Below are 20,147 nucleotides of genomic sequence, written 5' to 3' on the forward strand. Positions count from 1 at the left end.
TAGTGTATAAGAATGCAACTGATTTCTGTACATTGATTTTGTATCCTGCAACTTTGCTGAATTCATGTATCAGTTCTAGCAGACTTTTGGTGGAGTCTATCGGATTTTCCATGTATAATATCATGTCATCTGCAAAAAGCGAAAGCTTGGCTTCATCTTTGCCAATTTGGATGCCTTTGATTTCCTTTTGTTGTCTGATTGCTGATGCTAGAACTTCCAGCACTATGTTAAACAACAGCGGTGAGAGTGGGCATCCCTGTCGTGTTCCTGACCTCAGGGAAAAAGCTCTCAGTTTTTCCCCGTTGAGGATGATGTTAGCTGTGGGCTTTTCATAAATGGCTTTTATGATCTTTAAGTATGTTCCTTCTATCCCGACTTTCTCAAGGGTTTTTATTAAGAAAGGGTGCTGGATTTTGTCAAAGGCCTTTTCTGCATCGATTGATAGGATCATATGGTTCTTCTCTTTTTTTTTTTGTTAATGTGATGTATCACATTGATTGATTTGCGAATGTTGAACCAGCCCTGCATCCCAGGAATGAATCCCACTTGATCATGGTGAATAATTCTTTTTATATGCTGTTGAATTCGATTTGCTAGTATCTTATTGAGAATTTTTGCATCCATATTCATCAGGGATATTGGCCTGTAGTTCTCTTTTTTTACTGGGTCTCTGTCTGGTTTAGGAATCAAAGTAATACTGGCTTCATAGAATGAGTCTGGAAGTTTTCCTTCCCTTTCTATTTCTTGGAATAGCTTGAGAAGGATAGGTATTATCTCTGCTTTAAATGTCTGGTAGAACTCCCCTGGGAAGCCATCTGGTCCTGGACTCTTATTTGTTGGGAGATTTTTGATAACCGATTCAATGTCTTTGCTGGTTATGGGTCTGTTCAAGCTTTCTATTTCCTCCTGATTGAGTTTTGGAAGAGTGTGGGTGTTCAGGAATTTGTCCATTTCTTCCAGGTTGTCCAATTTGTTGGCATATAATTTTTCATAGTATTCCCTGATAATTGTTTGTATCTCTGAGGGATTGGTTGCAATAATTCCATTTTCATTCATGATTTTATCTATTTGGGTCATCTCCCTTTTCTTTTTGAGAAGCCTGGCTAGAGGTTTGTCAATTTTGTTTATTTTTTCAAAAAACCAACTCTTGGTTTCGTTGATCTGCCCTACAGTTTTTTTAGATTCTATATTGTTTATTTCTGCTCTGATCTTTATTATTTCTCTTCTTCTGCTGGGTTTAGGCTGCCTTTGCTGTTCTGCTTCTATTTCTTTAGGTGTGCTGTTAGATTTTGTATTTGGGATTTTTCTTGTTTCTTGAGATAGGCCTGGATTGCAATGTATTTTCCTCTCAGGACTGCCTTCGCTGCGTCCCAAAGCGTTTGGATTGTTGGATTTTCATTTTCGTTTGTTTCCATATATATTTGATTTCTTCTCTAATTGCCTGGTTGACCCATTCATTCGTTAGTAGGGTGTTCTTTAACCTCCATGCTTTTGAGGTTTTCCAGACTTTTTCCTGTGGTTGATTTCAAGCTTCATAGCGTTGTGGTCTGAAAGTATGCATGGTATAATTTCAATTCTTGTAAACTTGTGAAGGGCTGTTTTGTGACCCAGTATATGATCTATCTTGGAGAATGTTCCATGTGCACTCGAGAAGAAAGTATATTCTGTTGCTTTGGGATGCAGAGTTCTAAATATATCTGTCAAGTCCATCTGATCCAATGTCTCATTCAGGGCCCTTGTTTCTTTATTGACCGTGTGTCTAGATGATCTATCCATTTCTGTAAGTGGGGTGTTAAAGTCCCCAGCTATTACCACATTCTTATCAATAAGGTTGCTTCTGTTTATGAGTAATTGTTTTATATATTTGGGGGCTCCAGTATTCGGCGCATAGACATTTATAATTGTTAGCTCTTCCTGATGGATAGACCCTGTAACTATTATATAATGTCCTCCTTCATCTCTTGTTACAGCCTTTAATTTAAAGTCTAGTTTGTCTGATATAAGTATGGCTACTCCAGCTTTCTTTTGGCTTCCAGTAGCATGATAAATAGTTCTCCATCCCCTCACTCTGAATCTAAAGGTGTCCTCAGGTCTAAAATGAGTCTCTTGTAGACAGCAAATAGATGGGTCTTGTTTTTTTATCCATTCTGATACCCTATGTCTTTTGGTTGGCGCATTTAATCCATTTACATTCAGTGTTATTATAGAAAGATACGGGTTTAGAGTCATTGTGATGTCTGTATGTTTTATGCTTGTAGTGATGTCTCTGGTACTTTGTCTCACAGGGTCCCCCTTAGGATCTCTTGTAGGGCTGGTTTAGTGGTGACAAATTCCTTCAGTTTTTGTTTGTTTGGGAAGACCTTTATCTCTCCTTCTCTTCTAAATGACAGACTTGCTGGATAAAGGATTCTCGGCTGCATATTTTTTCTGTCTAGCACACTGAAAATCTCGTGCCAATTCTTTCTGGTCTGCCAAGTTTCAAAAGAGAGATCAGTCACGAGTCTTATAGGTCTCCCTTTATATGTGAGGGCACGTTTACCCCTTGCTGCTTTCAGAACTTTCTCTTTATCCTTGTATTTTGCCAGTTTCACTATGATATGTCGTGCAGAAGATCGATTCAAGTTACGTCTGAAGGGAGTTCTCTGTGCCTCTTGGATTTCAATGCCTTTTTCCTTCCCCAGTTCAGGGAAGTTCTCAGCTATTATTTCTTCAAGTACCCCTTCAGCACCTTTCCCTCTCTCTTCCTCCTCTGGGATACCAATTATGCGTATATTATTTCTTTTTAGTGTATCACTTAGTTCTCTAATTTTCCCCTCATACTCCTGGATTTTTTTATCTCTCTTTTTCTCAGCTTCCTCTTTTTCCATAACTTTATCTTCTAGTTCACCTATTCTCTCCTCTGCCTCTTCCATCCGAGCCGTGGTGGTTTGCATTTTGTTTTGCATTTCCTTTAAAGCGTTTTTCAGCTCCTCGTGACTGTTCCTTAGTCCCTTGATCTCTGTAGCAAGAGATTCTCTGCTGTCCTGTATGCTGTTTTCCAGCCCAGCGATTAATTTTATGACTATTATTCTAAATTCACTTTCTGTTATATTATTTAAATCCTTTTTGATCAGCTCATTAGCTGTTGTTATTTCCTGGAGATTCTTCTGAGGGGAATTCTTCCGCTTGGTCATTTTGGATAGTCCCTGGTGTGGTGAGGACCTGCAGGGCACTTCCCCTGTGCTGTGGTGTATAACTGGAGTTGGTGGGCGGGGCCGCAGTCAGTCCTGATGTCTGCCCCCAGCGCACCACTGGGGCCACAGTCAGACTGGTGTGTGCCTTCTCTTCCCCTCTCCTAGGGGCAGGATTCACTGTGGGGTGGCGTGGCCCGTCTGGGCTACTTGCACACTGCCAGGCTTGTGATGCTGGGGATCTGGCGTATTAGCTGGGGTGGGAAGGCAAGGTGCACGGCGGCGGGGGGGCAGGCTAGCTCGCTTCTCCTTAGGTGATCCACTTCAGGAGGGGCCCTGTGGCAGCCGGAGGGAGTCAGATCCGCTGCCGGAGGTTTGGCTCCGCAGAAGCACAGAGTTGGGTGTTCGCGCGGAGCGAGCAAGTTCCCTGGCAGGAACCGGTTCCCTTTGGGATTTTGGCTGGGGGATGGGCGGGGGAGATGGCGCTGGCGAGCGCCTTTGTTCCCCGCCAAACTGAGCTCTGTCGTCCGGGGGCTCCGCAGCTCCCCCTCCCTTTGTCCTCCAGCCTTCCCGCTTTCCGAGCAGAGCTGTTAACTTATGACCTCCCAGACGCTAAGTCGCGCTTGCTGTCGGAACACAGTCCGTCAGGCCCCTCCGCTTTTGCAAGCCGGACTCGGGGGCTCTGCTTGGCCGGCGAGCCGCCCCTCCGCCCCGGCTCCCTCCCGCCAGTCCGTGGAGCGCGCACCGCCTCGCCGCCCTTCCTACCCTCTTCCGTGGGCCTCTTGTCTGCACTTGGGTCTGGTGACTCCGTTCTGCTAATCCTCTGGCGGTTTTCTGGGTTATTTAGGCAGGTGTAGGTGGAATCTAAGTGATCAGCAGGACGCGCGGTGAGCCCAGCGTCCTCCTACGCCGCCATCTTCCCCTCTTATATATGATTTTTAAAAATAATTTTTATCTCTTTACTGGTATTATCACAATCACAATTTCCTTTAGTTCATTGAGCCTATTTAAAATGATTGATTTAAAGTCATGATTAATAAGTCTAATGTTTTGACTTCCTCAGGACAGTTTCTGTTGGTATTTTTCCCCTCTGCATGGACCATAATTTTTGTTTCTTTTGATGCCCCATAATCTATTGAAAACTGGACACTTTGTGGCAATTCTGGGAATCACATTTTTCTCTATCCCCAGAATTCATTTTTATTGCTATTTGTTGTTGTTATTGCTGCTGGCATTTACTTAGTGAATTTCTGAATTAATTCTGTAACATCAGTTGTTTTGTGTGCAGCCACTGAAGTCTGCTGAGTTAGCCCAGTGCCAGCTAATAATTGGAAAGAGATTTCCTTACATACCTGGAAGCAGTATTTGTCTTTGCTCAGAGATCTGTAGGCATGTTGGAACACAACTTCAACACCCAGACATTCATTATGGGACTCTACGTTAGTCTTTATCTTTCTGCTCAGGCACAGTCTCAAGATGAGCCAGGGATGAGACATGAGGGCCTTCTCAGACCTTTTCTGGTCATTTCTACAGCCCTGGGCATATGCAGAGCTCTGACATGCACATGGCCTTCTATACCTCAGGTATACGTCAAAAATATTCAAAGCTCTTGTAAATATCTCATTCTTCAGCTTTTCCTTTTTAGCAGTTTGGTTAATTTAATATTTTTCCCAACTGTTATCCACTGTCACAGTCAGCCGCAGAGTTAATTGATTACTGGTAATTGTTTTTGACTTACCCACTGGGAAAATGATGTTTGCATTAAGAGGGCTACAGATCAGATGAAATAGAAACAGTCTAGCAAGAGTGATCTTCACAGGAAGTATCAGGCCAGATAATGACAATTTTCTGGAAAGGAGATTTTGAAAGAAGTCCAGCTCCAAACTGCTCCCTCTGGATGCCCCTGGACTATTGGTTTTCACTGTGCATTCTGGTTATTATTTTTTAAGGCTACAGTAGAGCTAGAGAGTGGGTGAATGGGATTAGGACAAATCAAAATGACACATAGCCACTGATCTTGCAAAAGGTCAACCATTTTTCTTAAATACACTCTACTTGGACAGATGCAAGCCTTTGTTCAATGTCTAGAATTTTGAACAAGTTGATTCAGACCATTTCTTGTCCATTTTCTCATTTTCTCAGTGGAAGAAGAAAATTTCCGAGGTCCTTTACTCTGCCATTTTCACAGATGTTACCACCATTCTCCATATTATTTCCTTGCTGGCAGAGTGGGAGGCAAGATATCCATTAGGGAAAAAGGGAAGAAGTGTGTTATATTTGAGAACATGTTTTTTGGATCATACCTGTTATGAACACCAGGTCACTCACTTGTCAGACGATGCTATCTAAACCATGACTGAAACCTTAGTTTCCCTATTCTTAGAAAAATATAATATCTTACAAACCCCCTCCATATGTTGTTGTGAGTATCATATAGATTATTTACTTAGGTTGCAGGATGGCAGGGGTACAACAGATGTTATTTTCCAGACCAGCATCTATCCCCCTTTTGGGACAATCATAGGACAGACACGGTAGAAACCAGAGAACTTGTCTCCCATCAGTTGTGGATGTTCTCAGGCAGGAATGCTGGGCTGAGAAGGGAATTTCTGACTTCACAGAGGAAGGACTTTCTGTCACTTTTCTTCTAAGGGCACTGCCATTCTCAGCTCTGGTTTAAAATCTTCCACTCCTCTTTGACTATTACTCTCATCCCCATGTCCATTTAGTTTTCAAGTTTCATGGCCTTTCTGCAAACATTTCTTCCATTTTATGTATACCTTATCTGCCTGAATTTAGACTTTTACCATCTGAATTGCCAAAGCAATCTCCTAATTTTTCCCTGCACCAGCTCTGCCAGAATGCATCAATTTCTTCCCTTTGCTCACAGAGTGATCATTATAAAATCTAAATATTCCTCCTTAAGTTCTTCAAAGCATACACATTATCCTTTCTTCCAAAATTAGGTAATGACCGAGGTGTGTACCATCCTTCAGGTCTTGGTCTTAACTCATCAGTCTACTTCTATTACGCATTGATTTTTGGCTAGAATACTTAATCTTCCATTTCTTAGGCAGAAAAAGAAGTGTACATATTATAACCTGGTACAAGTCGCTGTACCATGAGTTGCTCAAGGATATGCTTATTTGGCATTGGATTCCCTTATGTCTTCTTTCATGTTAGTCATTCACTCCTTCATGGACAATATTGTAGTAATATCATACCATAAAACTGTGCGTCCACTGTCACCACTGACCTCAATATTCCTATATATGTTGGATTCTCAATTATGAGGCTGTTACAGTTGACTGTTCCATATTTCTTGATCGTTTCTCCTTTCTCGGATCACTAACTGCCGCACTTCATTGATCCTCCACCTATCTCCACGTTTACTCCCATATTTACCTCCCTTCAGTTTCCTTTACCCTTGTCCATGTAACTGCAGAGGCTGAAAAGTCCCATATTTGTCATGTGCAAGATGGAAACCCTGGGAAGCTGGTGATGTAATGCTATCTAAACCTGAAGGCCTGTGAACCAAAGCAGCTGAAGGTAGAGATTCTAGTCCACTTCTGAGGGCCCGAGAATCAGGAGTACCAAGAACCAGAAAAGATGATGTTCCACCTGAAGCAAACAGAGAAGAAGCACCTAGGTTTTCTTCCTGCAAACTTTTCTCTATTCAGGCCTTCAGTGGCTGGGATTATGTTCACAGATGTTGGGGATGACAACCTGCTTTACTGAGCCCATCAATTCAAATGCTACTTTCATGCAGAAACACTCTTACAAACACACCTAGAAAACTGTTAGCCAACTATCCAGGAACCATGGGAACCATTCAAGTTGTCACATAAAATTAACAACCACACTGTCTAATCTAGACTAGGTGTCATTTGCATGTATTTTTCTCATTCATTCCCCATATCTGTTTCAGTAGTCACCAAACCTTAAATATTCTATATCCCGAGTATAAGTCTGACAGCAAGCTCCAAAGGGGCAATGAATGTTGGAGATAACCCCTAATGGGGAAAATAAAGGTAATTAACCAGAGCAAACAAAATGATTGCTAGACAAAGCTAACGTTTGAGGCCAGGGATATACATTGGGTTAATTTGAGGATATTTATGATTTTTATCCATACTATTTCTATGGGCTGATTGTATATCACAAACAAACAAACAAAAAAAAAACAAAGAAACAAACAAACAAAAAAACACCTCATATGTTGAAGTTGAAGTTCTAAGCCCTAATGTAACTGTGTTGGAAGTTAGCATTTAGAGGCATAATTAAAGTAAATGAGGTCATAAAGTTCTGTCATGACTAAGTTCAGTCATGACTAAGTAAGTCATGGTTCTTTTTTTTAAATTTTTAATGTTTTTGAAAATTTTTTGAGAAAGAGAGAGAGAGCACAAGCTGGGGAGGAGCAGAGAGAGAGACACACAGAATCTGAAGCAGGCTCCAGGCTCTGAGCCGTCAGCACAGAGCCTGACATGGGGCTTTAACTCATAAACTGAGAGGTCATGACCTGAGCTGAAGTCGGATGCTTAACCGACTGAGTCACCCAGGTGCCCCAAGTCATAGTTCTTAATGAGGAGTTACATGAAAGATAATTAAAGAAAGATTCAAAGAGTAAAGACCTCTTTTTTTACTTGGTTAACTTCAGGTAATTTTTGCAATTTTATTTAAATATCTATCACTAGACTATGCTGTTAACTGGAAAGAAAAATAATTCTGAAAGGTGAATTATTAAATTTAGTACTTGTAAATATAACTGTCATATTTTATGAACTCCTCTATTTTTCAAAATTCATTAGATGATTTCTAAAGATAAAAAAATTATGTCATGTTTTATACATGTTTTTGGTTTTAGTGAAGATGTACGTTAGAAAAGTTATGTATTATTCATTAAACACTATTTTTATAAACTTTATAAAATATTTTTGAGTTTTATTAAATCCTAAATTTCGTTAATCTCAGACAATTTTTCCCATGTTCTTAGTGATATGTTTCTCATTTATTTTATAATAAAAAATTATCAAGTATAGCTAAACGAATGGATTTATTTTGATTTTTATATATGATTTATATTTATTAAATCCCAAAATGTCATACAGGTTATAACACACGCATGCACAAATATGAGTACAGGGCTTTTGTGTTACTTGCTAAGCCATCGTCTCTCAGCTTCAAACCCTTCTGTGCTCTGCTTGGGGATGCCTAGGCTGGGACCACGCTTTCCCTCCACCTGCTGGCTGGCTGTTAGACGCTGGCAGTAGAGGGCAGTAGAGGCCGATTAGAGAGCTGGGTCAGGGCTAGGGGATTTGATTATCCCATGCACACTCTGTTCCTGTTCGTGTCAACCAGGTTCCCCTGTTTTCACTGGTGATACCAGTTGATTCTAAGAAACAGTAGGTTTTAAGTGGCTTTTTTTTTGGTCCTTACTTTGAAACAACCTCGTCATGTTCTTCAGATATACCAGCACCACCTGGCTGGAATCCCTCCTCAGAGTACCCACTATGAGGGCACTCTCCTTTGCCAGAAACTCCTCTCTCAGGACCATTGCTGATTACAGCAGTTACTCTCAATTATGACTGGATTCCCACAGTGCGGAAGAAACTCCCTCCATTCCCAACTAAGTTACTTAACTATGGGTTCTTAGAGCTTATTTTTATAAAGGTACAATTAAGAGCATCTAAGTACAAACCCTACTTCACTGAATCAATATGGACTAATGAATACATGAGGTTAGTTGGAAAAAAGTAAAAGCTCCACCAACCTCATTAAGAAAGAATATTCTGAAAACAAATTAGCCCCATGTATATAATTTATAAAATTTAAACATTATCATATTGCTTTTATTAATTAATTATTATAATAATTGTTATATTACAACATTTTAACATTTGCATCCCATAATTACAAGAAATAAAATCTCCTTGTATTATTAGAAACATATAAGTGTTATAATGAGATATTCAAGCAAAAATATACATGTGGGAATACAGACCAACTTTAAAGAGAGAGAGCAACATTTTTGAATTTCTGAAAATTAAGAAAATCTAGCTCAAATACTTTTAAATGGGCATTGCTGAATTGGAAATTTCTAGGGCATACAATTTCCATAAAATAAATTAAAAACTGTCCTATGGGAGTTTTATTTCTAATGTCAATATTCACAAAATACTAGAAATTAGGTCTTTTTCTGCTCTTTAAATTTTTAGTGAAAGTTCTTAGAGTCCTTTTAAAGTTTTGAAGAGAATATAGTGATTCGAAAATTTTTTTAGGGTATATCCACATGAAATGTTTGAAGACCACTAGATTACAATAATTTGAAAGGAGATATGTATATTACAAAATAAGAGAGGTGAGTACTCTGAAGTCATGGAAGAAAAATTACCTATTCTGCAAAGGGTTTTGATGCCAGGAATCCCTGGTGCAGGGACCAGAGAGATGGCTGGAGTTAGGGAGCTGAGGGGATCTACCTAGAGCACTGATGTCATTTCCAACCAGGTCTGGCTTCATGGCAAATGAGCAGGACAGTTACATGGTGCCCATGCTCAGAAGGTCCTTGTGCTTTCCTTAAAGCTCTGCTGTCATCATATTGAAATTCTTGGCAATTTGATATTTGAACTTGTGTTCACTTTGTAAGATCACTTTGTAAGTGAAGCCTACAGTACAATGATGTATGCACTTGTCCACTACCATTATTTCCTGCCCATGAGCATAGAATTCTGGTGGGTTCACAGTGAGAAGAGTTCCAGGAGGACAGAAACAAAGAGAAGAAAAGAAAGGAAGAGACAAGGAAGAAAAGAGAAACAGAGAGATGAGAGGAAAGGATAAAACATAAAACAAAGTATACCGGATGTTTCATTTCCACTTTCCTGGCAAAGTCATCAAGGAAGATTCTCCTTCCTTATTTCTTCCTCATTTTATCACCACCCCCCTTCTTGTTCTCTTTCTCAAAGTGTGTTTCATGGACCAAGTCCCTGGAGGTCGCCACTTTGCTTTACACTCCTGAGCATCACAGACAGAGTCAATAAATAAGCTCACTTATCAAGCCCGTTGACCAGAGGAGGCTGGGCCATAGAGCTGAGCCGAAGACATTCACTGAGCCCAGAAAACTCAGGTGAGAGAAAGATCAGCTACTTCAACCCAGATTACACATTCAGCCCCCTCTGCTCCCTCATCCCACACCCACCCAAACTTGCATAGAAACACAGCTTTTACCTCCTTCAGTCACACAGTGTATTCAGATTCATACCTCCTGCACAAGCTGTCACTCGACCACCCTCTGTCCCCAGAGCCTCACTCTCAGGACACCTCTCACATAGCTCCAACCTCAGCATGCCCCGCCTGCAAGTGTGTGTCTACCACAGAGGTTCGGTCTTGAAATCAGATTCCAACAACTATGTTCAATGAAAGAACACAGAGTTAAATAACTGAGGTCTAGGTCAGAGAGGGGGACTCAAGGACAAGACCCTGGGACATTTGGGTGGATGCCCCCATTGTGTACCAGGGTGGCACCCCCTCAATATCCTTATCCCCTTGCTTCTCAGGGGAAATAAATCCAACTCTTCTGTAACCACAGTTTTGCTGCTCTTCACAACCCAGAATATCACAGAATACCACTATATTATAATAACCACTTAAAAACTTCCTTCAGGGGCAAGAATAGGCTGGGAAGAGAGGGGAAGGGAAGATGGTAATAATTGTCGCTCTCTGCCCTCTACAATCCAAGCCTCTTTCCCCTAGTGTCAAGGCTCGTGTCAAGGTTGAGACCAAGACACTTTGGTGTCATCAGTGAAAATCTCTGTCCAAATAGGAGAGGCTCCCCAATTCTCTTTATCTCTTTGATATTCATTAACTAATGAATTAATTGCAGCCTTATGAATTGATATTAGAAAAAGTGCCTTATTTGAAAGAGATATCTAAGAATTCAGATATTGGTCACATTTATGCATATTTGGGTGAAGTAAAACTTGAAAAATCTGAATCAGGACACATAAATCAGGACCCCTCATTTCAGTTGTGAAATTAACATACTCTGTGATGTAGATGACATCAGTTTACTTCTCTGGACCTTGTCTTCCTATTGATTAAGAGTGCCAATGATAATTGCACTCTATTTTCTCCAGAAGGTTGTTAGATAATAAAGAGGTTGCAAAAAATGGGGGTGATTATTTGTGGTGCCTATATTTTTAATTTCATGAATATTACTTTTTGCACAACCGTAAGTTTTTTGAGGATAGAAATCGCATGATGCCATTTCAAATTTAGTGATAAAAAAAGAAGGCCTAAAAATGTTGTGGGATTATTCCAATGCCACATAATGAGCAGATACAAAACAGAGAATGACTATTGAGTCATTAATTTTTCCAAATTAAGACAACCCAAAGAAGAAAAATATTTCTTCAGTGTCACAATCAATTCTGTTAGAGAATTGGGACTAAAATTCAAGTTTCTCAGAATCCTGTACAGATTTCTTTTTAGTAGACAATGTTTTACTAAGGGAAAATGTTTGAAAATACCAGCTAGACTTCTACAACAAAAACAAATTCCCTTTCCAAAATATCTTTACTGTGAGCAACACCAGGACACTCCATTTTCTCCCCTGATGTGCTTCTGTCAGCACTTGGTCTTCTGATCTAGCCTCAGTATCCAGTCGTTACACTGGGGGTCACACAAGACCTCAGGTTGGCTTTGCCACAGTAGGGAGTGCTGTCTCTCAGCTGGAATGTCTCATGTATCTCTGTCTTTCTTCTACTGTATCCTCGGGAATACTCAGCACACTGTAGATAATCAGGAGATATGGAAGCACAATCAGGTGGACTAGCCTTTTTCTAGACATTCCAGGTAAGATATAAAATGAAGTTATGCACTGTATATTTATGAAGATACATACAAATGCAGAAAATACAGTGATTGCATTATTATATCATGAAGTCAAAAAGTCAATGATATGTTAGTAAAGTTAATGGAATTGAGTCTTAAGTTGACGATTTACAAAATGTCTACATCAGGACTCAGTCATGGTCAGTGTAGAGTATACAATTGCATAAAGGCATAGTCTCAGCCATTGGGATTTTGTAAAGTAGTTGAAGGATAAAAAATAATAATAAAAGATCATTAAGGACCAGAAGAAAGTAAAGTCTTCTGGGAGGCAGAAAAACTAACTGAAGCTTAGAAAAAAGAGAAAAAATCTTAGAAAGGAGGGGGAAAATGAAGACAGAAGATTCTATAAGCATGAATGAAAGAGAGAAGGAATATTCCTCAATATGAGTGGACTAGACTAATAAATGATGGACAGGATATGTAGCAGGTAAGTTGTGAAGGATCATATTGGAAAGATGCTTAAATGTTTGGTGCTTGGAATATAGAACTATAAACATCATGGATGGGTACAGGAATTAGCATAAAGAAAAAAAAGACTATATGTGATAGCATATTTCAAGACTCTTGAGCAAGTTAATAATAATAAATATTTTTCTCCACCTAAAAAGATGGTTTCACAGAAAGTTCATCATTTTATGTGAATGACCCAACAACCTGATATTACAGGGCCAGAATACCATGACCCCTTGGATAGAGGCATTTATTTCCAAGCAGAATGTCAGCTTCCAACTTCAGTGATGATAGTCTCCCAGGCACACTCATCCTGACGGGCATCCCAGGGCTGGAGTGGGCCCATGTCTGGATCGCCATCCCCTTCTGCGCCATGTATCTGGTAGCGCTGGCTGGGAATGCTGCCCTCATCCTGGTCATTGTGACAGACAGTGCTCTTCATGCACCCATGTACCTCTTCCTGTGCCTTCTTTCGCTCACCGACCTGGCTCTCAGCTCCACCACAGTGCCTAAGATGCTGTCCACTTTATGGCTGCATGCTGGAGAGATTTCCTTTGGTGGATGCCTGGCCCAAATGTTTTGTGTCCATTCTATCTATGCTCTGGAGTCCTCAGTTCTTCTAGCCATGGCCTTTGATCGCTATGTGGCAATCTGCAACCCACTGAGATACACAACCATTCTCAACCATACCATCATAGGCATGATTAGCCTTGTTGGGCTATTCCGTGGTGTGGCCATTGTGACCCCATTCATCTTCTTGTTGAGGCGACTGCCTTACTGTGGTCACCATGTCATGGCCCACACATACTGTGAGCACATGGGCATCGCTCGCCTGGCCTGTGCCAACATCACTGTCAATATTGTCTATGGGCTGACTGTGGCCCTGCTGGCCATGGGTCTGGATGCCATCCTCATTGCCATTTCCTACGGCTTTATCCTCCATGCTGTCTTCCGCCTTCCATCTCAAGATGCCAGGCACAAGGCTCTGAGTACCTGTGGCTCCCACCTGGGGGTCATCCTGGTCTTCTACATTCCTGCCTTCTTCTCCTTCCTCACCCACCGCTTTGGCCAGCACCGAGTCCCCAAGAATGTGCACATTTTTCTGGCCAACCTGTACGTGCTGGTGCCTCCTGTGCTCAACCCGATCATCTATGGGGCTAGGACAAAGGAGATTCGGAGCCGACTTCTGAGGCTGCTTCACTTGGGGAAAATTTCAACATGAAATTTGAGTACAGGCTAGGGATAAGGAAAGTAAATGGGTTCTGAGCGTTCTAGGTACATTTACATGGATGGAGGCCTCTAATATGACATAAGCGTGTTTTTAGGAGAGGAAGTAGTGGAAGCAAAGGGAAGGTCGGATGAATTGGAAATACCAAAAATCACATTGAACACACCACATTCTTGAGGCTCTTTGGGCAACGCTGAATAACTCAGAGAGATGATAATATTTTTACTCTTGGGGAAATTTTACAATTAGGAATAAGCACACCTTGGAGATATCTCAGTAGCTACGATAGTGCCCGTGCAGAATGCTCCTGATTTTTTTTCTTTTCCTGCAAATATTTCCATGACTTACTAAAGATCAAGTCAATTCCTTTTCTTAAATGAGTCTGTGTTTCATAGTGGAAATATTCTTCTGTGAGTCCAAGTTTAAAAAAATGATCATTTTAGGTAAATTCGTCTGATTTCAATGTTTTGGATAGTGATGAAGAGCAAAAAGTCTAAGGTCAGAGTTTCTGGGTGTGAATCCTGGTTCCTCTGCTTACTCTTTTTGTGGTCTTGAGCCTGATGCTAAATCTCTCTATGCCTTGGTTTGTCCAACTGTCAAATGAGTAAATGTTAATATCTAACTGTTAATGCGGTGGTGAGGAATAAGTAAGTTAATGAATGCAGAAAACTTAAGACAGTGCCTGACATGTAAAATGGTCAACCAATAAATATGAGAACGTTATGTACACTCTGAACTTTATTAGTCAACTTATAACTTATTTAGGATGGTTTTATATTATATCATTTTACAGGATTATTATGATACCTATATCAAATAACAACTCTAAAATATTTAGACAGGTCTTGGGATATGAATAGTGCCTGTTAAAACTGTATTTTCTCCCATTCCTCCTCTGGTCTTCTGTTTTGAAATCCCTTTCCTTTTAGCCATAAAATTATCCCTCATTAAGAATTCAGAGAGGCCTTCTCAAAATCCAAGTGCCTTTTTTAATAGCCCTTCTTTGCCCTAGTAACCTCAGTTCTAAAATACACAAATAAGTCACCGGTTGCTCCTTCCCATAATTCAAAACATGGTTACTATCAGCATCTTTCATTAAGAGCCTATGATTCAGAGAAGCTAAAAGTGCCAAGATTATGCATCTATATGGACAGTATCTCATACCTTCTTCAGTATGAGATACATGTGAGGATGCCCAGCTGCACAAACACATAGTAGCGGAAGTGAAGACCTGTTATCTTCTGAGGCAGTAAATGGTAAAGAGACCCAGTGATGTAATGATCTCAGGAACAGAGAACAATATATACAAAGGAGCAGAAGATGGGAATGTGGAGGGGAAGTGCTGTTCTGTTCCTGAAATGCTCCTTTGTGGGCCATATGCCTGCTCCCCTAAGATGCTGGCTTCATCTGATCAAAAGGTCTACCTCACAAGGTAACGCTCACCATCACGCTAATTACCTGCCGTGAACCTCACATTTTTCCTAGAAGAAAGAGAGAGTCAGTAACCCAGGAAGTTACTATCAAAGGCAGGGCCAGGATTCAGGACTTTGGACTCCCATAGTAATATTGAAAATGCATCCATCTGGGGGCTAGACTTACAGTACCACAGAGCTACAGGAGACTGAGGTATTGGTAAGTAAATTTAAGTTCAGGAGTGGACAAATGTGTCCGACATAGTTTGCAGGCTAGTGTTCCCTCGTCTCCCCCAACAAATTCATCAACAATTCTCCCCTTTCATGTCTGAGGTCTCAAGGAAGCTTCGAGGAGAAAGCTTACAGGGGTAGAGTGGAAAATAGAAGAGAAGGGGGGATGCAGGATCAACCGGCTGCTAACACCTTGGTACCGGGGTCGGTCTAGCTACAGCCTGTACTCTGGACAGATACCCTGTGGATACAGCACTGGGCGTGTCTTCCCCAGGGTTTCCCATTACTGACTGAAGTCCAAGTTTCACACACGATAGATAATAGACAGATGGAGGATTCTACAGCCCTGGCAGCAAGCTCCACTCCTTAAAGTTCTGTTTTTGGCCCTTTTATCATCCTGAAGCTAAAATGCAATAGTTCCCTAGATGGGGAAGGGGATTTGTAGAAGTCCATAGGCTTCTATAAAACTGGAGGTAGCAGGGTCCAGTCCACAGGAAGACTATTAACATTATTGTCAAGATTTCCCACCTCACTCAGGTGTCTGACCATGGGACTCCACATGATAAAAGAAGAGGCATGCTTCCAGAAGCTCGGGATACTGCCTTGCCCATCACTCACACTTCACCCCAGACTCTCACTCTTCCCTGGGACCAAATGTGCATCCCTGATCTCAGAAATTCAGACTAACATCCTGGTGCCACAGGGAAGTGAAGAATAGAGTGAAGTGTATCAGGACCGTTGGTGGGTCATGTGGTCCCAAAGGTATTTTATCCACAGCCCCTGAAGGCCACAACCTTCAGGTCTCTAGGTTCATGGGGTGTCACAAAACAATGAAGTCACAGTGTGTAGCTCAGAGATGTCCCTCCTCTCTAGCCCCCAGGAAGCACGAGATTCAGCTGTTTTTCAGCCCAGGGTCAGTTGACCCCTGGAGCTGGCTCTGAATCTATAGTCGCTGGTTTCCCCAAAGTAATGCTTCTAATATGCTTCCTACCTCTCTTTCATCAGCTGCTATCCTGCTGCATGGCTACATATGACCCCTGGTCTTCTGGTCATGCTTCATGTGCCTACACTATGAATCTCCTCACTGACAGATGACAGTTTACAAAGACAATGAGTGGATTAGGAAAGTATTGGTGACTTTCACTAAGACACAAGGACCCCAGAATTGAGAGTAGGAATGGGGCCCAGGGAAGGATGCTGAGCTCTTTCTGACCATGCCAGCCAGAGGTTCCTCTGTGACACCCAGGGGTAGGCTGGTAAGCTAAGGAAAGTACAAATGGACTAAGATATTAAGGAACCACAAACATGGAAGTAAGAGCCACAGCAAAGGACATAGTCAAATTCCCTGAATGGTGAATGGAGAATCAATCAGTGTAGCATACTCACAGGAATCACCACTCAAAAACAAAAAAAGGATAAGAAAATAGTGTAAATAAAGCAGCTATATGGGTCTGCATATAAGACTCCATACAAAAAAAATAATGGGAAGAGGAGAAATGACTCACTGCGGTAAGTGTCTGATTGCAGAGGATGGGGAAACATGGGTATTGAAAGAGGAGGAGTTTCACGAAATTCAGAGACAAAAGGAGAGAGAAGTTCAGTGTCTGATAAGGCAGCAGAGTCAAGTATTTTATGACATAAAGGGAAGAAACCTGCCTGGGGTGGGGGTGGGGGGGCGGGGGGGTTCACCTCCTAAAGCAGGATTCTGGCACAGACAGGCAGGAAAGAGCCAGAGCTGAGAGGGAGGTTGAACAGGTTTTCTGTAATACGGAGACACTGGACCCGAAGATGAAAAGAGAGAGGGGCTTCCCGCAGTGGAGTGGGGGGGCGGGGAGGGGGCAGAGCCGGGATTCATTCAGAGTCACTCTGGCGTTGGACCAGAGGTGGCTTGTGACGATGATGGTAATGTTGATAGGGAACTAGGTTGCTGGAAACACTCAGGATTTCCCCACCTCACATTCAAATTTAGAAAAAGCTCTGAGATTAGGGGTATGAGAGTAGGTGCAGCCCAGACCCAAGACCAGGTAACATGATCAATCTCTCCCCCAAACAATATTTTCTTTGCCTACAATACCCCCAAATTGACACCACACATGAGATCCAAGCAATGTTTTTAATGTAGAACAGGCTTGGGCAGTGAGGGAGGGGAGTTGTTCAAGTGTGCACACGATCTAAGTAGGAAGGATTCAAAATAGGCTACTTCCTCTCCCCTCCCTTCCCCCTTCCCTTCCCTCCCTCTCAATGAGGTGGTGCACTGGGGGCGTCAGCTGGAGGCACCTGGGCTTCCGGTACCCCCAGCATCCTGTCAATGGCAGTATGACTATCTCCGCCTGTGGCCATAAGGGCCTGTAGATTGGCATCCCGATTAGTAAAACCCATGGCCCTCAGATGTTCCAGTTCTCGCTGGTAGAGGCCTTCAGTGAGGGGGGATGAGGGTAGTGAGGATTGAGTGGACTGGAAGCAGGCATTGTCCAGTGCGTGGAGAAGCTGAAGAACAGCCAAGGTGGGTTGTATGGAGTCTGCTCTCTGGCCCTGCCCTCCAGCCTTAGCTTCAGGACACTGTCTAGTCCCGTGTGGCCTACCCTGGCCCCATAAGTAAGGTCTCAGCCCAGCCACCTCCTTGGACAGTATCTGCAGGCCCTTTTCTATCTGTATCAATGCCTGCAGTGCTCGTGGATTGGTCAGGATGGAAAGCAGTGGCATGTGATGTCTCAGGGGGCTTCCAGTTGCCAACTGGTGGAGAAGAGCTGGATTCTGCTTCAGGACATGCAAGGTTCTATGCAAGGCAGAGGGTGAGGGTCTAAGCTGACCGGTTAAAGTGGTTTTCCCTGTGGGCTGCTGACCATCCTGAAAGAGAAGATCCTGGCCCAAACTTACATCTGGCATACCAGGCCCGTATCCTGAATTGGCCTGATTTGAGGCCACGCTCCTGGCCTGGGTAACCTCTTCTGCACTGACCTTTTGTGCAAATGGCCTGGCAGGTGCTGAGGCTGTGGGGATGTTGGTAGTAGTGTCAGTACTGCTGTGAGCATTGACCTCCTCTTTATAAACCTCTGAACTTGGGTTGTGGCCTTTGGAGGCAAGTAATGGGGCCAGAGTGAAGAGCATGAGCTGCTGGATATCAGAGCAGACTGGATGCATAGCATTGTCACCACCTGGCACTGCCTTCAAGGCCTCTAGCCCCCACTTGTCTGCCTGCAGGAGCTGCTGTTGCCGGGCTGGGTTCTGCAAGGTTTCCAGAGCCTTAAGAGCTGGCTCAGATTTCTGTACTGGCCTTGAGGATTCAGGAGCATGGCTGGCATTGGCTGCTTTCTCATTTGCCAGGCCTTGGACCATAGGGTCTTCCGAGAAGACCATTAAGAGTTGAGCCATCTGGCCAAGAAAGTCAGCCAGATCAGGGGACCTCCGGGCCAGCCGGCCCAGCCTGGCCAGCATCCCAGCACTGTCCGAGGTGGACGGTCCAGAGCGATGCACACAGTGGCCGGTGGGGCCTAGCAGAGTTCCGGGACCAGGCGGAGTTCCTTTCAGATGGGTCCTCACCACCAAGTGGACCATAGTGCCATCAAGGATGCCACGCTGGCTCAGTATGTCTTGATCCCGGAGGATCTTTCCGGTGAAAATGAGCACCAACTGGTCAGTGTTATAGTGAAGGCGTTTAGAGATCTGTTTCTTGAAGTGGTGGACACTGCTATTTTCTGCCAGCATAAATTCCTGGCAGTCCTGTGGGGTCTTGACAGACACTCTGATGATGCGTGATGATGGCTCCCTACGAGATACCAGCCGGCTGTCCCCTGCTTCTTCCCTAGCCCGGGCCATATGTCCTCAAGCGTGAAATGCAGGGCCACCTGCGGTCATGTAGAAACCCAGATGCAGCACTAAGCACACCTGGATGCAGGGACCATGGGTGTTCAGGGACGTCCACTCACCCACGAACTCCGGACACCACCTCCTAATGCAGCCCTGCAGCCACCTGGCTCTCATAGGGTGTCAGCAGCCCTTCGCCAGGGCCAGCCTCAGGGAATATGATGTCAGTGATGAGGTCACAGTTGAGAAGTAGACCAGAATGGGGGAAGGGCAGAGGTCTCTTCTCCCTGTGTGAGGTTGGCTCTGTTTACAATTTGACTTAAATAGCAATAGAAAAAAATTAAATGTTTCTGTCTAGAAACATGTTTTGCACCAGCTTATTTCACTGTTGAAAATCATACCTCTCGAGTTTTTGGTAAACGAATGTAACTGAGCAGAAAAGGCGCTGGCTTAAGAATCTGGCTCAGGAAGTGCTGATTCTAGTCACCTGTCATTCACTAAATTACTGTACTGGGACCATGGCCCCGTCAAGGCCATAAGTTCCCTTGTTTCTAAATGAACAGAGTGGGGCGCCTGGGTGGCGCAGTCGGTTAAGCGTCCGACTTCAGCCAGGTCACGATCTCGCGGTCCGTGAGTTCGAGCCCCGCGTCGGGCTCTGGGCTGACGGCTCAGAGCCTGGAGCCTGTTTCCGATTCTGTGTCTCCCTCTCTCTCTGCCCCTCCCCCGTTCATGCTCTGTCTCTCTCTGTCCCAAAAATAAATAAACGTTGGAAAAAAAAAATTAAAAAAAAAAATAAATGAACAGAGTGAAGATAAGTATAACCAGTCCATTTGGCCTCATCTGAGGCTTGTAGGAAGCTTGTATCTCTGAGGCCTACCACGCTGAGTAACTTATTGACATGGTTCTAAGAAAAACAGCATCATGTTCCCCAAGAACTTGTGAACTCAGTTGTTCTTAGAGAGATCA

The 20,147-nt window shown here is 43.0% G+C and overlaps 2 protein-coding genes across 2 annotated transcripts; one reads left to right on the top strand and one right to left on the bottom strand.

Moving 5' to 3' along the window:
- The first annotated feature begins 12,762 nt into the window (after nt 1–12,762).
- Nucleotides 12,763–13,728, top strand: LOC124505482 (olfactory receptor 52D1). Its single transcript, XM_047071442.1, has one exon. The coding sequence runs from the start codon at nt 12,772–12,774 to the stop codon at nt 13,726–13,728; it is 957 nt and encodes a 318-aa protein (XP_046927398.1). The 5' UTR covers nt 12,763–12,771.
- Nucleotides 13,729–17,615: 3,887 nt separating this feature from the next.
- LOC124505957 (ubiquilin-3-like) lies at nt 17,616–19,193 on the bottom strand. The gene has a single exon (XM_047072000.1). The coding sequence runs from the start codon at nt 19,191–19,193 to the stop codon at nt 17,616–17,618; it is 1,578 nt and encodes a 525-aa protein (XP_046927956.1).
- Nucleotides 19,194–20,147: the final 954 nt, after the last annotated feature.

This window comes from Lynx rufus, unplaced genomic scaffold, assembly GCF_022079265.1.
Source record: "Lynx rufus isolate CCGP_SWC_20201006 ecotype Redwood Valley unplaced genomic scaffold, mLynRuf1.p SCAF_9, whole genome shotgun sequence".
Taxonomy (NCBI): Eukaryota; Metazoa; Chordata; class Mammalia; order Carnivora; family Felidae; genus Lynx; species Lynx rufus.

Excerpts from the sequence above, each read along its gene's own strand:
- LOC124505957 (XM_047072000.1), bottom strand. The coding sequence starts at position 19,193 with ATGGCCCGGGCTAGGGAAGAAGCAGGGGACAGCCGGCTGGTATCTCGT.
- LOC124505482 (XM_047071442.1), top strand. The coding sequence starts at position 12,772 with ATGTCAGCTTCCAACTTCAGTGATGATAGTCTCCCAGGCACACTCATC.